Below are 18,963 nucleotides of genomic sequence, written 5' to 3'. Positions count from 1 at the left end.
TTCGCCATACTTGTTACTATTATATTTACATATACATATATACTGTGTGTGTAAAAATGTGTGAGAATATATATATATATCGATTTATGATTTGAATATGTAAAATAAATTAAATATTTTTTATTAAAACGGAGTCTTCTATATCGATTTTCATACCGCATCCATAACAAAATAAAATGGTTTTCCTGTAACAGACTCTTCCTTATACCGATTTGCAAGTGCATCTGTAAAGAAATCCAGTTTGCCAATTGATTTTCCTATAGATGCACCTTTTCGAATCGTTACAAGGAAAAATCTCTTATGTAATTGAGTTAATGCGTAGTGAATTAATTATTTAAGAATTAACTGTTTACATAAAATGTATTTTTAAACATAATTAATCTTAATTGCTTTCTCGATAATATTTTGTTCGTTAAATTTCATCTCGGAGTGATCTAAGTGACATTTTTATTGATTTTTATACATCATTTTAAGTTCAAATTCATTCAAAACAAGCAAAATGGACAGGAAAAAAAAAAGTTATTGTAAACAAGTGTTCATCCATAATAATGAAAATTAAAGCGGATAAAATCGATTTTTTAGGAATGTTTCCTGTTTGCTTATTTTTTTTCTCGTTTTTAATCTGTATTTATCGATTTAATAATCTACAAGATGCACTGCTTCAATTTTACTGATGATGATGATGACGATGACGATTGCTAGCTAATTCAGCTACGTTAAGAGTTAAGTGTTCTCTGATTTATTTCAATCATTTTAAATGAAAATTTATTTTCTAAAGTCCTAAATACAAAATATTACTGATTAATAATAATTAAATTTAATACACTTCATATATATATATATAATTTTTAGATAATTCTTCTTATAACTTTTTGTGACAATCGAGTGCTTTTGTCTTCCATTAACACCTCTCAGTCAATCTTTAAGTAAATTGAAAAGCATTAGCTGATTGCTACATCTGACTTCTTTCCACGTTTTATCTTAGATGTAATTATATTTATCCCTTGGCATAAAATCTTAAAATTGTCCCAAGAGTTAAAGAAATTAAGAATTTAAAAAATGTCTATTAATATATAAATTAATAATTATTTTTTTTTAAAAAAAAAGTTAATTCTTGTAATTAATTTATCCAATGTAATTTTCCATTTATCTAATGGCGTATTCTTAATTAATACAACCTGAGAGGAGCAAAATTGATATTTTAGACACGAATTTCAATGAAATGTATTAATTAGATTGGAGCTAGCTCTTTTTTTTTAAAAATATTATTTTTACTTTCATTAACTGTCACATTTCTCAATGCCATTTTATTCTTTGTAAAAGAGTTTAATTTAGTGACGAAGATGGTCGCCCTTGAAGGACAAACGCACTATGTCAATAGCTACACACTACTAGAGATACAATAATTATCGTTAAAAGATAGCCTCTAGCAAACCTAATACCGATGTACTATTCATACACTAGAGTTGATCTAGGTGTGTCTAATATATCACCGCAGAAGGACCACACCTGTGACCACTTACCCCACCCACTACTAAAGACGTGGATCTGTTTTATTTCATTTGATTTTGATCAACACAAAATGTATTTTCGAGTTTAATATAATTCACAATCATCAAAAGCTTTCGTAAATATCGATCGATCCTATTTTTTTCCCCCTTTTCCCGCTTCCAAATCTTAAAATTAGCTTGTAACTTTTAAGAAATTTCCAGATGATCGCCCGGGGTTAGAAATTTAATATTCTGACAATTTAATACTATTTTTCCATTTCAAAAGTTAGGTTAAAACAATTTCCCGATGCAGAATTGAACTCGTAAGTCTTGCCGAAGAACTTTTCTCGAAAGAATCTAGGCTTTCGGATGAATTTACATAAGATAAATGCGTGTAAAAATGTTTTTTTTTTTTTATGCCCGGCATCACGTGAATAAATCGCATAAAATATACCGAAAAGACGGTCACGAAGTCATTAAATTTAAGCCACGTTTGCTATATGTATAATATGACTTGTTTTTCATTTTATTAGTAAGCGTTTATTTACATAGGCTATTGTGTAAGATACTGAAGTATTTTTAAATATAAACTAACGTTACTTTAATAAGATGTGGAAAAACAAAAATTCCTTACAAAAAATTCTAAGATAAATATAATTAAAAATGCTTGCTTTTTTTCAATCGAAAAAGCCTGTTTAAATCGTATCAACGTTATGCTTTCTATCTTCACAGTATTCAATGATTTCGTTATCGGGTAAGTATCTCAAATCGGAATCTTCGGTTAGTTTTTTGTGACGCCTTCTCCAAAAATAAATCATAATTATAAGTGCGCTAATTAAAATTAATACTCCTATAAAACTTCCAACTGCTACGTAATCCACTAAGGGCTTTTGAAAAGCACTTCTCTTTAAACTACTTGGTCTAATTTTTTTAATCCACCACCTCGTTCTTGGATATCGGGTTGGCTTCTCTGTAAGGTACACATCATTCGATAACGTCACTCGACTTTCCGCATTCGTCACGGCTTCGGTAGAGAGCAACGTGATTGGTCGTTCGGTTGTTTTGTCTTCAGACGGCGACCTGATCTCCGTGAATGCGCGCTCGCCATTGGTGGTTGCAACGCTTACGTCATCAGTAGTTGAGTACTTTAAAGTCATGACGTCATCAACAGCTGAAGTTGTGTTGTTGGTTTGGCTGGAAGTTGTCTGTGACGAAACAATTAATTTTTGAAAATTAATATAAAAAATTAAAAAAAAAATTAAATAACTTAACGACTTACTTCTTTCGATAATTTTGTACTTGAAACCGTAGGTGTAGTAGTAGTACTGAAGATGGTGGTAGTACTACTAATAGTAGTGACAGTAGTAGTAGTAGTAACTGTAAATAAATAAATAAAATCAAAAGTTCAATAAAAAATAAAATGCATATCTCGATAATTACCATTTTGTTTCTCAAGAATGCAGATAAAGTAGTCGTCACAGCAGCTTAATGTTTCTATACATTCGTAAGTACAATTACAAATAGCTGCTTCATCGTTTTGACCGCATCTACCCTTACAGGAAGAAGTGATATTATCTAAAAAGTAAAACACGAAATTTCGATACTAGGAAAATAAATAATAGCTTAAGATAATTAAAGAATGTTGCTACTCACTATCTTGACAGCTTTCAAGTTGCAAATGGACGTCATCAATTGCTATATCACCTATGTAAGTTTCGCCTCTAACACCTTCTATAACGATCTAAAATTAATATTTGAAAAAGAAAATTGATAAAAAAAATAAAACTTATAATTTTTTTAAAGCGAAAATTTATCATCATTTTTTGTTTTTCTTGGCTATTTTTGTTTTTAAATTTACTAAGCGATATGTTGTATGAGCTTATCTCTAAGAAGAAAAAAAATTTTGTTAAGTGTATTGAAACAATTTTTAAAGCGTGTAAAAGCTATACATTTTGATGTTAAGATGATAAAGTTTTGGAAAGAAATGGATAAAAATATAGTATAAAACTCATATTGAATAATGATTTATGAGTTATTTAAGCAACAAACAAAGATACCCGAGTGATGTAATGTTTATTTTCAGAAAATTTGAATGATAAAATACACTTATTTTATAGTAAACAAGAAAAAAAATCCATTTTTTTTTCTTTAGATAAGTAATAGAAAAGATTTAATGCTTGAATTTAATAACAGAAAATGCTGTTACGCTAGCATAATTTCGTTTTGAGAAGCATTAACTTCATAAATTATTTGCTTCGTGATATTCTGAATATACTTTGTATTATTTGACCTTTTAAAGCTTTATTCATAATGCTAACGAGAATAATACATTTATATTAGTGTTGTTGTTATACGAGTGGGAAGAAGATGGCGTGAATCAAATTCCTAAACTCTGATATTTCGATAAAATAATACGTGGTTAAATATACTCTACTGTTAAAATATGTATAATCGATCGCCTTCTTAGGTAATCTAATAATAATCAAGATAACATAAACAGTGATAAATTGTGATCACTATCGATAATTATATTAATACGTGTATTAGATAATAAATATTAATATGTGATCATTTTACCGTGACATGATTTTTTTGAATTTGTGTCCTTTAGCAATATTATTGACTAAATAAGATAAGAGTAGCCTACCTGAAATTTATCGTGTAGAGGATGAATAGGTATCGTGGCCTTAAGCCAGACATTTCCTTGATCGCCGTTTTTTTGCCAAACTGGATGAAGACTTGGGAGATTATCAGTTTCAGTCTTGACATAAACGAGTAGAGAACCTAAAACATGTAGGGTGTCATTGATAATTAATCATAACACTTTATTGTAATTATTATTACTATCATCGATTGTTCGGAGGAATTAAATGAGTTATTTTAATAATCTCTATCAAAATTCTTCTCGTCGTAAATTATTTCCGAAGATAATTAGGCAGAAGATAGAAAAGTATAGATAATAAGCTTTAGTTATCACTATTATCATCGTCATCATCACAGAATGGTATCTAATGAATGAAATTTGAATAATTGACAAGATTTTCTATTAATGATAATTTAGATAACAGGATCTGATTACACTTTAAAACTGTCTATTTTCTATAATAGTTCATTTCAGCTCCAGAAAATATCAATTTGTTTTCAAATATTTTATTAAAGATCTTCAGTTGAAAATTTCTTAATGTTGCTTATGCAGTTTTCAATATTTACAACGAATGTCATATTATTTTTACAACTATAAAATAATTCAATATTTAAATTTATATAACATATTATCAAGATCTTAATAATCCCATAAAAATATATAGTAAATAATTTGTATAATTATAAATATTGTACATAAATTAAAACTAAATTAGATCCTAAGACGGTATCTATCGATTTAGCATTTAATTCTTAACATTATATAGGGTGGCCCAAAAATAATCAGTTAACCAATATATATATATATATATTTTTAAAGTAATCTCGATGTAAAATATATATCTTACAGATACTCCTAAATATCCTTTAATATCCTAAAGTAAAATTATATATAGATTTATTTACGGATATTAAATGTATTAATAAGCATGAAATAAAAATACAATTTTTTAATATTATACGTGAGAAAAAACTGAAAATGAATTTTATATTATCTTTAAATTCATTAAAATTAGCTGAAGTATAAATAATTTCATTAAAATAAATTAATTTTGAGATAATTTCACTCACAAATTGAAAAATTATTAATTCATTTTTATATTATTAAACTAATTTTGTAATTATTTCTAAACACTCTTTCTTAATTTCTAACGAAAAAAAAAAAAAAAAAAAACACATCCATAAACTTCTGATGATTAAATCTAGTGGTATTATACATTTGAAACAGTATTAAGTGTTTATATTAATTTATGTATGTATAAAATTTACATTAATTACATTTAAATGTATGATATTACAAAAAGTAAAAGTCAACAAAAAGTAAGAAATGTAGAAGAAACAGTGTAAATATTTAAATGTGACATCTCTCAACATAATTTTTATCTGACTTTTCTTTTTATTATTATTATTATTTTAGTCCGCATTCGTTATGCATTAGAAATACATTCTCTTAATATTATATTATTCATGCTTCATAGGTAAATGAAATTGAAATGCTGGAAGGGAAAAAAGTTGTTTAAAAGTATCACAGACAAGGTTATTTTAAGTTTTTTTTTTTCTTTTCTCTACCCTTTCTTTTTTATATATAGATAGATATATAAAGTTGCTTTGGCACTTGAAAAATATGCTTCATAAAGTTCTTTGTGGAAAACCAATCTCTGTTTCTGACATACTGCCTTATTATATAGTAGTTCTGACAAAAATATAATGTGATAGAAGTGATAATAAAGTAAAAAAAAACCTATATAAATATATGCATGCGTATGTATAATAGTTTATGAAGCACCTTTACTCTTATTTTAAAAATTCTTACATTAATATTACTATTATTATTTTATGTGAATATATATATATATTTAGAAATTATTTAGAAATTTAATATATATATATATATATATATATATTAAATCTCTCTCTCTCTTAAATTTTAATTCTAGGAATTAACTTTTAAAATAAGTCAGCTCAACAAAATTTTTGCATTCATCTAAAAATTCTGAACAAATTAATTATTTTTTAAAACTATTTTGATGATCTTTTTATATGCGTATAAGGGGGAAGCCCCCCATTTCTTTATTACGTATTTATCATCGTAAAATAAAACTTGTAGAGTGAATAATCTGCTTTCAAAAGCATCCTGTACGCATTATTATTTAGTTTAATTGCGAAAATGTTAAAATTAACAATCATCAAATACTTAATTAGGGATAATGATTATCGTATCTCGACGAATAAAGATACTTATATAACATTAATAAATAAGAGGAAAGATAATAAAGATTAAAGCATATTAAATCGGAATCTGTGCCTAACTTTTTATGAATTATTAGTAATTTTGTTCATCATTTCGATGCATTTTCGGATATTAATAAAGTTGAACCGCGCCTTAAATTATGCTATTAAATAGCTAATAAAGGACTTTAGTCGAAATAGAGCGACAGTTTAGTATCAAAAAATTTTTTTGGCTCTTCGTAAAACAATGTTACACGAATCTCTTGAATTATTGTTTTTATTATTACAGAAAATAATGTTTGTCATAAAATTGGCTTCGAGAGAAATGAGACTATGAGAAGTAACATATGTAATCTGATACAGAAGAAAACTGACATAAGCGATTTTATTGCTCGATTCTTATTGTCAGATAGATAAAGATAATTGTGATTTTTTCCGAAATGATGTCGAATCCTTGTAATATGAACGTGAAAAATTGACGAAAAACAAAACATTTATCTAATGAAAATAAATTTATTATTTTATCAAACGTTTTAAGTATTTTACGCGAAAAAAAAAATCTAATAATGTAGTAGAAAGAAAAGAATATTAGTAATTAACAACTAATTTAACTGTTATTTTAGAAGTTTTATGTTCACGTGAATTAATTCCGTTTTCAACAACAATAAAAGATAAGGAAGCAAAATGTAAAAATAATTAGGAAGTGCACGTAATAATTTCTAAATATGTATTAAATTGTACAAAAAAATCAATGCACACAAGAGTATTATAATTTTCTAAATGATGAATTTGTTATCAAAATTGAAAAAATACAAGAATTATTATAAGGTTATTTAAGATAACAGCGATTATGTGATTTAGATTAGTAAAAAAAAGGGGGTCAAAAGTCGACTATCCGCGTTTTATTCTTTTCCAACTACACTTGTAAAAATAATTGAACCAAATTTAAACCATATTTTTATTTTACAAAATTGGCGGAGAAAGATGATAAATACAATTGAATTAATTAATTGTAATTTAGTCTTTACAGTGCTTAACTAACTTTTGGATCTCCTGTATATAAGAAGTAATTGTGGAAAAACGTGTAAAAATTTATATATGCAATAATTTTGTGAATGCTTTACGCAAAAAAAAAATATTACGAGAAAAAAATTATAAAATTTATATAATTTTTTATTGTTTGAAACTACCTCCTCGAAAGATAAAATTAAGAATTTATAAATGGACTGTAATTATCTTCAATTAGCGCAATTGATTTTTTCCGCTCAAGATAATCTGCTTAGAATATTCATTTTTGAATTATAAATAAGCATTCATATAATTAAGTTGTATAATAAATTGGAATTGATTTTTGTGAATAAATTTTTGTCAATTTTCTTTAATAACAGATACAAAGATAGTATTTTAATTGAAACATGAGTTTTTATAATGTATAATCTAATATTCAACCGAATATATCTTTATACAATAAATTAACTACTAGAGTATTTTATACTGTTATAATACATGAATGAATTACATTTCATAAATTATACTCTTATGTCTAATATACTGTGTAAATATTTTATCGAAATTCAAAGCTTTTATCATGTTGCGAATTTTATTATGAAACATGTGAATGATATAGATAATCTTGACAAAAATACAAAATATACTTTTCAGGAATGAAATATATCTTAGGGAAAAAATTATATAATTTATTATGAGAAAATTCGATTAAAAACGTGTGTTAGAATGACATTTATTTATAATAATAAATTATTGAAAATAAATTAACTCAATTTATGAACTGTTTTCTCGGAAAAGTAAAAAAAGAAAAAAAAACTGCATAATTACCTATAGTAGTTCCATACATATGATACCAAAAGGTGAAACATGATGAAGATAAATTAGGCGAATAAACTGGAGAAAATAGTCTTGCAGTATCATTAATTTTTCGAGGACTCGAAGCTTCGATATACATATAATATCCTTTAACGACGAAAATATGAAAGTTTAAAATCTTTTTATAAATAATTGTTTATTTAATTTAATTTTTTTTAAAAAAAATATACCAGCTTTTCCAGCTCCCTTAGTATGATCGTGATTAGGACCTGTTCCTACGTGGCCTGAAGGAGTTGCAAATTGATGTCTACTCCAATAGAAATCTCCACTAGGATCGTGCGTCCAACCGCACAAATCAGATTTTTCGAAATCACAAAATGTCAAAGGATCATCTGTAGTAACTATTTAAAATTTTAACTTAAATTTAAATTCGAATTCAGTTATAAAATTTGTTTTAGTTTAATAAACTTATCTGGAAGCAAAAATAGAAATTTGTGTAAGGAAAGCGTATAAAATGCTTCCATAATTTACTATCCGTAAATACAAGTCTTATATAAGTGAATTTACTGATTGTATTATTATTTGTACATCTGATAATTTACTAATATAAATTCAACTCTACGTAATACATAGTTCATTTACATAAATAAATATATCTATATATATAGGATCTATTGTAAGGTCTTATTTTGGTACCTATACTCCATTATGCACTTATAGAAAATTGTATGGAAAATTAAATCGAAAATGACAAGCCGTTCTTTTTAAAGTGATTTAAATCAAATAATTTGACTAAATATACTCACCTACACAATTTGGTATTGTATGGTTCCACTTAATTCCATCGCAATATATTGTAGAAGATCCATTTAGTGAATAACCTGGATCGCATTCATAAGTTGCAACAGCCCCTTCATATTTTTCTATTAGAGTACCATGCATTGGAGGAATTAAATCCGAACATCCACCTCCTAAAAAAAAAAAACAAAAGCCAAAACATTTAACGCTAAATTTAAGCTTCTAATTTATTTCTTTAATGAACGATAACTTACTGACACATTTTGGAGGTGGAAAATTCCATTTACCGATAATGCACATTATATAAGATTTACCGTATAATTTGTAACCATAATTGCAAGAAAATCTTACAAGTCTCCCTCTTCCTTTTATTTTATAACGTCCATTTTTCACGTTGAGAGATTTGTATGAGCAAGTAGATCGAACAGGGTTTAGAACTAAAAATAAAAATAAATTTTTATAAAACTCGTATTAAAAAATAAATTAAGCCCATATGAAATTTTTGATGGCACGAAGAAATTCTTATAAAATGTAACGATTCTGATGTTTTATTAGTTAGTATGAACACTCGAAGTACTTTTAACTTTAAAATTGTTAAAAATAGCTATTTTTATATCAAAATTTCACACGCACTATTCCAAAAAAATTATCTTGGGATTTACATGGCTGAAATTCTGAACTTTTCAAATGTTAGCAGCAAAATAGCTGCTAACATTTGAAAAGTTGTGCATTGAATATTGAATAAATTTTTTAGAAAATATGAAAAAGATTTTAAAACCTATTTAAAAATACTTATCACAAGAAGAGTTTGAAATCTCTGAAGATTAACTTTCTTAACTCTCTTCAGTTAAAAGATATTTTTTCATAAAATTCATAATCGAATTTTAATCATTGTTATGTGGTGTTTATTACATAAAATAAAAAAAAGTTACATGAAATATTTACCTAAAATTTAATAAGATTTCAAATTATTACAGTAGACCCCCTATAACACGGTAGATCCGATATGAATCCGTGTTGTACGAGTCACTTAAATACATGAGCCAATCACAGCCCGGCACACGGGCTGTGATTGGCTCATGTATTTAAGTGACTCGTACAACATGGATTCATTTAACACGGAACTTACCTACCGTGTTACATGGGGATCTACTGTAAAGGAAAAATATAACTGTTCTTATGTATAAATAAATATATTTCATAAAATTCCAAATTACTTAGAAAAATTGAAAAATAGCCCTAGATACATGAGACCAGCAGTGCATATAACCTCGGCCTTTGCACCCAACGAATCGCCTAAATTTAGCGTCTAAAACAATGGTATGAAAGTGATATAAATTAAAACTTCTTTTGATAAGTGGTGCAAACAGATATTTTTATTGCTTTTATTCTTATAAATTTAATTTTCAGAGAGGGATAGTTCTTTGTTACATTCAAGACCCGATAAAATTGAGACGGGAATTAGACCAAGCCCATTCTATTTTAAATTCAAACCCTTAGCCTTGAATGTAAAATAGAAGTATAGTTTGCCATTGATTAGAAACTAATTTTATATTAGGATATTCTCTATATATCACGTATCATCTAAAAGTAAACGGTATACAATATTGTATTAAGAAATCAAAACGTCCAGAATTTACTATAAATAAAAATGTTTATAAATTTCTTAATATTTTATATTACAAAATGTATTGTTTACGACCCTTGTTTTGTTTTCGAAGAATTAAAAAATTCCATTAAGAGATAAAGTCTGCAGTATTTTGAGAAGTAATATTTGTAAACAGTAGACTGAAAACTAATCTCTGTAATAGTTACCATAAAGATGACCATTTTTGGAAACTTTTGTTAAAAATATATGAAATATCTTACATTAAATGTTTATTAAAAATTTATTTATTTAGGTTTAAACGTAATTCACAGCTTATTGATTTTTACTTTTTTTATAAATATCTTAAAATATTTATAAAATTATTTTTACAACAAAATATATTTTAAAGCAATTATACCTCTGATTTTTTTTAAAAAAAAGTATCGGGGATGATTCAAAAAACGCAAGATTTGAATTTATTCAAAATTTATTTCGCCCCCTTCCACTGCAATGCAAATGCCAATGTGTTTTTTTTTTTTTTTTTTCCATCCTCGAAAGATGCTTTAAAGTCGTTTTCGTGAAACCCTTTCAGAATTTTGTTTTATGGCATCAAGCGTCTCAGCGGTGACCACGAAGAGGAAATTTTAGTCGAAGAAACAGGAAAACTCAGACGGTGCGGAGCTTGCAAAACCGCATTTGTTGAACTTTTGGCCAAAAATTCACGAATAAGAACGTTGTGAGTAGGTGCATTATCGTGGTGCAAAATCCATGAGTTTCTCGCCACAGATTGGATCGTTTTCTACAAATTGCTTCACTCAAACAACGCAAAACTCTCAAACAATATTCTTTGTTGACAGTTTAGCCAGTCGGAAGGAATTCGTGATGCACAACACCACAACAACCGGAGAAAACAGTTAACACGACCTTGATTTCTGAGTTTGACATGGATTTTTTTAGTCTTGCTTCACTTGATTGTTGAGCTGTTTCGGTGTCAAAAGCGTCGATCCATGTTTCACCACCCATAATGATGCGTTTTAAAGACGATTCGCTTCGAGAAAGCATTTCCTCTGCCAATCGAACGCGTAGTTGTTTTTGGGAAAAAATTCAACGTTTTCGGGACGACTCGAGTACCGACGCGTCGCAAGCCCAGATGATCTTTTATAATTGCTTGACAAGATTTAAATGATACTGGATCATTTTCAGTAATGTCCCTAATTGTTAAACGACGACCATTGAGCACCAAATCTGACTTGAGCGATGCGTTATTCGTCAGTTGATGTGGATGGTTTACCAGAGCATGATCCATCTTCGAGGGGTTCTCTGCCTTCCTTAACATCTTGTATCACTCGAAAATCGTGTTTTTGATAGACTAGCGTCACCAAAGGTTTTTGCAACATTTCCAACGTTTTTGTAGCAGTAAATCCGTTCAGAAAACAAAATTTAATGCACGTTCTTTGTTCAATTATACTCGATGTTTTGAAAAATCGTCGGCTCGAAAATTCTTTATACACAAAACAAGCGTTTATTTGCAAACAAAAACGGACAATGACGTACGAATTGCTGCTCGATGTCGATTAAAGTCGTACCAAACGACGACAGCGTCTCTTACACACACGCAGTTTAAATGAGCCATCCCCGATACTTTTTGATCACAATAGTATAGGTATATTACATTATGTATATAATTAATCATTTTTGTAATTTTCTTTTGTAAAAAATTCAAAAATATATCTGAAAACTAATTATATACAAACCATAAATTTTTCAGATTATATTAAATTTCAGGAAAAAACTGATTATATATATATATAACTTGAAACGTATTGGTCTATATAAAAAAACGTAGGTAAAAGCAGAATATGTACAAGTTTATTAATAATTATTATAAACCTAGAAAATAATAAAATGACAGAATTGTGCCTAAACTCGGGCCTTTAATTAGCTATTAACGAAAATTAATTATCGATATATGTCAAGAAAGAAGAGTAAAATAATTTTGGCACTTCTCGAGCGAATGACCGAGAAACTAATCTTATTATCATGGATCACGTAACAATGTCAGATATTTAGTTAGCAGGATACGACCTCGTTACGTTTCGGATATAAATACTTAAAGTTATCCTAGTGAATTATCAATTAACTATATATAATTAGCTGTTACGTGATGTCATTCAAGTCCTCCCGCGATTTGTTTGCTGTTATATCTTGACAATTATCGTTTACTTTCTATTCAAAATTATTCAAAAATGCCCGCTCTACTTAATAAAAACAGTAAACATGTTTCGGCCATTTTGAAAACACGCAGTACTTTGCAGTCGATCGTGTATCGCTTATAAATGAAAAGCATAGCTGTAAAGACCAATCAAAAGTCATGCTGATCGTTAACAACTTTATTGCTGTTTGGTATTGATTTTAATAACGTCGGCTTTAGTGAAAATCCAATATGTTCTCTAATACTCCGAAGGGTGTGAAGAAAAAAGTTTACTTTAATAGCACACCGCCTTTTTTTTTCTTGAACTTTAACTTGCGTTTAATCTGTTCTTTTATTAAATTATTCGATATAGTAACAGATTGCTTTTCTTGACTATATTCATTCATAAACGAAAATATTATCAATTAAATAATCGATAATCCGGCACAAAGTTAATTAGGTCATATTTACCGAAATGACTTCATACGCCATTTCGGTATATATGATACTGTTTTCATATCATTATCGTTACAGGGCAGCGTAACTTGTAATATAGAAAATCAATGTAGCGAGTATCGATATGTAATATCTTGCTTGACAAGTTGCAAAATTCCCAATATAAATTTTTCTTTAGCGATTATCGCAAAGTAAATGCTATGATAATAACAACTATGCTTCTCTTGGTTTCATCGATTATCACATAAGAACGCTATCGCTGTGGGATTTCCATTACCAAAGCATTCATTAGTATCAAGTTTTTTTCTTTTTGTTAGATAGGTCTACCTCTAATGCATTGGAAAACTGTTCACGTGCGATTATGAAAGGATGTATTAAAAGAAAAAAATTTTTTTTTAATGTTTTCTTTTAAATCACAATAGGAGCAACTGATGCGAATAAAAATATTTGCAAATTATTTGATACGTTTTTAAGCGAATATTATATATTATTGTATATTTAATATTTTCTAAATATAATCCTGAATTCGATTTATTGATCCCGAAATACTCAAAATTATATTCATCAGTATTTTCTAATCTGTTTTTCGTTAGCGACTTCCTTTCAGCTTGCTGGGTAGGGAAATGTGAAATTGGAGAATTTTTGCACATGATGAATGAAGTTACTTTGCGATAAATGTTAAATATGCGTGATTGAAGAGGTAACAGCGTACTATTTAATGTTACGGTATGAAACGTAACGGTTTAAGGCTATCTTGTAACGTTAAAACTTTATTTCTATGCCAAACAGTAAAGCTATGCATAATGAAAAAATTAAATTTTTTATGATATTTTGTTTCTTGTTTTTGAACTAAAATGATTTACATCTAATAAAGATTATAAATTACTTTTGAATGGAAATAGTCTACTTTCTTCAGAATATCTTATTTAATTTATCGTATTCCATTTGTTTTGTATATGATTATTTTATATTAAGAGCAATTTCTAATATTAGGTCTTTAATATTTTAAAGATTCAACCCACTAAAACTTAAAGCCGCGCAATTTGGCATAACATTTTAGAAACGTAATGCAAAAATATATATATATCAGTTATAAGGAAAAAATTATTTTGTTTTCACTTGCGATTTTAATGTTCTTCTCTATATGTTTAACTTCTCTATTGCTCAGAAGTATGGTTCACATTCTCAAGGGGATCATAACCCACATAATTGAGAAACACAGGGTCTAGATAAGTGTCAATTATTTTAAAATCTTAACCAATAAAATATGAGATGTGTAGTTTACTGCAGTGAAAATATTTAGATGTAGATCCATAACAGGAAATGAAGATTATAAATAATTTATAAAATAAATATTTCCATTTAAGAGAATAGTTGGATAATGTGAATAATATGGCGGCATGCAACAATAATCAAAGCGAGATGAATTGTAATAATTTTGGGAAAATAAAATATATTTGCAAAAAAAAAATTTTTAAATGTGTTTAAAAAAACTATATATAATTAGCTTACTTAATATATATTATAATATAATAATATATTATAATATAATACAGTAGAGCGTCGATAAGTGGAACGTCGGTAAGTGGAATGGCCGGAAAGTGGAACGATTTTCAGTCGGACTGTGTCGTGCTGAATCGAATGTTTTTGATACTAAATTTACTTCTAAAGTATAATTTTCATGTTTTTTATATTCTTTAATATATTTATTTTGTTTGTACAAAATGCAGAAATAATTTTTAACGATACGATAGCCTCGATGATTATTATACAAATTTTCGTTAGGCTTAAAATCGACGAAAATTCAACACGAAGCGATACGCAACGGAGAAAAATTTGAACATCGGACAGGTTAATGTATTTTTTCGTACAAAGTCGGAAACTGGAACAAACCATTAACTGGAAGGACCCCAGTCCCCAATTGGTTCCACTTTTCGACGCTCTACTGTAATATATATTACTTACTATATAATTAACTTACTTAAATTTTGAGCAATTTAAGTAAGTTATAATAGTAATAATTAATAATTATTATTACTATCTTACTTATATTCCTCAAGGTTAAATACAATTATTATAATAATTATATTTAATTTTACTATTTAGTACAATAATAATAATTATTATTATACTAAATATTATTATTAACAAATGAAGGAAGATTGATTGAGCACATGAAAAATACTCAAATTTCTTTCACGTGATCGTTGTTTAATCATTATTAAAATCTTAAAAGCGCTTAGTCATAAGTATTAGTCAGTATTTTAATTTTGTTGTTCTGACTAAATGAAAACAAAAAATTAACATTTAATATGAATATTGCAGTGTTTCATTTACATTCAATGGAATTATTTTATTTAATAGAGTATCCTCTATTGTTTCTCAAGCTTGCTAAGTTTGATTTTTTAATATTAATATATATATCAAAATTTATTTTAATAGTATTATACATCTTTTTATCATTTATTTTTAACATTGAATTTATAAAAAATACTAGAATATTTCTTCGAAAAATAATAATATTTTACAGTAAGCATAAAATGTATATAATTATTATTGTACTGTATTAAAAATAGATCCAACGCCTGCAAACATTTATTTATTAAAGACATTACAATTTAATTAAGACGTGTAAATTCAGCGCAGATACTATCATAATAATACACTTATTTAATAATGACATTAATTTTATATCAGAAATAAAAAATTCTAAAAAATAATATATATATATATATATATTTTATTGGTTTATTTCTAGAACAATATCTGACATTTTTGTCATTGAGTAATTAGTAGTTAGAAAGAAAAATATTCTAATTTCAGTTTCAACTAATTCAAAAATTCTTAATTTTATTCAAAGTAATTAACTAGGATCCCAGTATTTGGTTACAACCAATTTGTAATCATTTCCCATCAAAGTAGACGTCATTAATTATATCTTTTGTACTGAGAGAACAGAAATATAAACGCTTTCTGAGCGAACAGATATATACAAATGCTTTCTGTATAGAAGCAATTAAAGAGGAAAATTTAATTCTCTCTACTTTGTTGACTGTTAATATATTTTGTATGCAAATACAATGAAAACAAATTTCGTTAAATTAATTACTTAATATCAGGTTTATGAAGTTAAAATTCGGTGTTATTATTTCTTCAATTAAATTCATGAAGAATAAGTTAAATTATTTAAAAACATCGTACATTTCGTGTACAGTCTTGTTAACTTTAACAAACTACAAAAATAATCATTTTATTCATTATTTTTATCTTTATGGTCGATAAAATTTTAAGTAATTATGATTATTTCGCGATTTCCTCATTCCTTTAAATTAATAAAGAATATAAAATTTTATTTAATATTTATAAAACGCTACTTTGACTTTTATTTTTAATAACGTATATTTAAATTTCTGCATTTTTATAGGAATGTAAAACATTAATAAATAGCTGAAAAATGAAAAGATTTTTAATTAAAAAAAATTTTTTTTAAATAATAAAACTTATAATGATGATTTATATATTTAACTATAAATGTGGATTTAATTAAATTAATAATAATTTAATATTTTATTTATTTTTAAGCATTTTTGTCGTTTTCATTCTTATAATACTGAAAGCGAATGTTTCAAATTTATTTAACTCTATTTTTTTCAAAAATTTACATTTGTTTTTCTTTCGGAATTCTCAAGATTCCTCAACACCTGAGTGAATAGTATCTCAATATATGCTTGCATTGTTTCTCTTGCATTTAAACTTAAGTCATAAATTCCATTCATTCTAGACATGACAAAAGATAAAGTTAATATCCAAAATTTACATTGAGAATGGCAATGGAGTGTATTAATACTTTAAACAAAGACATAAGAGAAATTACACTAAATTTATCCATTTGGAAATTTCAGTAACTGAATATATATGTATTTTTTTCCCCTTTCGCTTTCTCTCTTTCTCTTTATTAAATTATTATTATTAATTTTTTCCCCTTTCATTTCTGAATGTTTCGTTAAATGCGATCCAGATGTGTATAATACGCTTAATGTGTAACGGTTATTGGTATAAATAGTATTTTTCTGAATAATAAAAATGCTAATGAGATAAATTAATACAAAGAGAAAGTAGTCGCTTGATTTAGTTACGGAAAATATAAAAAATAAAATATATTAAAAACTGAAATTCAGTATTTTTAGTATTCAATTAAATAAATAAAAAAAATCTTTTTATAAACAAAAAATAAATTGATATGTAATTATGTTACTTACTAATTGATTCCACGTAAGTAAAGAAAAGTAATATCCCTATTAGAATAATTGAATACGTAACTATTCCACAATTCATGTTCTTCGAATAAGATAGAACAAATCGGTTTGGAGACAAATATTTTTCTTCGATATTCTCTCAACAGGAAATCTGATAATGCAAAGGAAAAGGAAAGACTTAACAGCAATTATTTGTTACTTTCTTTGCAAAAACTGTGGTTTTTCCTAGAAATGAAGTTGGGATTATAAAATGGAAAAATTTCAATATAAAATACATTTATAATAAAATCCACTTGCAAAGTTGTTCTCTAGTCTGATTTGATTTGACCTCGAGATAATTTGAAATTTACGTTTAGAAAAAGTAAATTTATATTAGTAAGTATAAAAACCATTATCGTAAATGAAATAAAAGCAAAAAGAAGATAATTTTGACTTTTTTTTTTTTATTTACAAGTTATATAAAGTTAATAGCTTAAAAGATCTAGTAACAAACATCTTTATATGAGTTGAGTTTCCTCCCCCCTTTACAAATCTATACAATGACAAAGAAAGTATCCGGTTTTACTGAAAACGCAAGAGGGTGACTTATGCCTGAATAAGTATTTTCTGAGAATAACATGAATAATCTCTCCAAGAGCGTTTTATAGATCTGATAAGAATTTAAAAAGGCGATTAATGAAGCAATTTAGTATTCTGTCGGCTTATGGTATTGATTTATATGTTTGAAAGTATTTACTGGATTTAAAAGATAAAAAAAAACGATTACAGATTAATGTAGCGTATAAAAATATTAGAGAATGTTATACGCTTACAATCTATCGAACGTGTATCTTTTATATCAACAGCAATAGACTTACCAACTACAAAAGATATATTTTGAAGTGTATCAAAAATCGATAAAATTAGTCAAAACTTACAGTTTTAACTCTAATAAACCCTAATATTATTATGTTTTAGTATTTGAATTTGTTTACGAACAAACATTTTTGTAGACAGACAAATAGTGTAGACATTTATTTTGTCTGTTCTTTATAAATATTTCTGACTTTTTCCAAATAATAATGCTTATTTTTCGACTGTCTGCTAACTGGACAAGCAGTCTGACAAGACTATCTATCTCCAGGGTTTATAATATAAATTATCATCAAAAAAATTGTAACAACAATGTGGTGAATAAACTACAATACAAATAAAATCTCCGGTTATGTTGTTAAAGTTAGTGAATTAAATTTAATTCTGAAACTGATGGACAAAGAGGGAAATTACGTTGCCTTTATATTAAGTGAATTTTCGATATTTTAATAAAGCTCTACTTTTTATATTATAACAAAAATGAAATATATTTTTAAATTTTTAGTAAAAAATATTCTTAAATTTTGCATTTATATTATACTTTTTAAAATTAATTTTCTGTTGAGTAAGGATAAAAGTAGAATATTTACACTAAGCTGAAATATTTAAAAACAAAATTATTCTTACCGCTTACAA

General features: G+C 26.6%; 1 protein-coding gene and 1 long non-coding RNA gene across 2 annotated transcripts in view; one reads left to right on the top strand and one right to left on the bottom strand.

The window, feature by feature from the left end:
* Positions 1 to 18,963, top strand: part of LOC136984051 (uncharacterized) — a 39,025-nt gene that overhangs the window by 18,526 nt on the left and 1,536 nt on the right. The window lies entirely within an intron of this gene.
* Positions 1,263 to 17,707, bottom strand: LOC136984043 (uncharacterized). The gene is made up of 10 exons (XM_067280965.1): positions 17,479 to 17,707; positions 9,239 to 9,421; positions 8,993 to 9,157; positions 8,417 to 8,587; positions 8,199 to 8,333; positions 4,138 to 4,274; positions 3,144 to 3,231; positions 2,931 to 3,065; positions 2,770 to 2,867; positions 1,263 to 2,695 (listed from the first exon to the last, which is right to left on the bottom strand). The coding sequence occupies exons 1-10, from the start codon at positions 17,552 to 17,554 to the stop codon at positions 2,186 to 2,188; spliced, it is 1,698 nt and encodes a 565-aa protein (XP_067137066.1). The 5' UTR covers positions 17,555 to 17,707; the 3' UTR covers positions 1,263 to 2,185.

The sequence above is a fragment of the Centruroides vittatus genome, unplaced genomic scaffold, assembly GCF_030686945.1.
Source record: "Centruroides vittatus isolate TY-2023 unplaced genomic scaffold, ASM3068694v2 contig_900, whole genome shotgun sequence".
In the NCBI taxonomy this organism is placed as follows: Eukaryota; Metazoa; Arthropoda; class Arachnida; order Scorpiones; family Buthidae; genus Centruroides; species Centruroides vittatus.
The sequence above is the reverse complement of the archived record's forward strand: the minus strand, read 5'-3'. Positions and strand labels throughout refer to the sequence as shown.

Excerpts from the sequence above, each read along its gene's own strand:
- LOC136984043 (XM_067280965.1), bottom strand. The coding sequence starts at position 17,554 with ATGAATTGTGGAATAGTTACGTATTCAATTATTCTAATAGGGATATTA. Across the intron at positions 4,275-8,198 it reads TATGTATGGAACTACTATAG|GTTCTCTACTCGTTTATGTC; the intron begins GTAATTATGCAG and ends TACATGTTTTAG. Across the intron at positions 3,066-3,143 it reads ACTTGAAAGCTGTCAAGATA|ATAATATCACTTCTTCCTGT; the intron begins GTGAGTAGCAAC and ends TTTACTTTTTAG.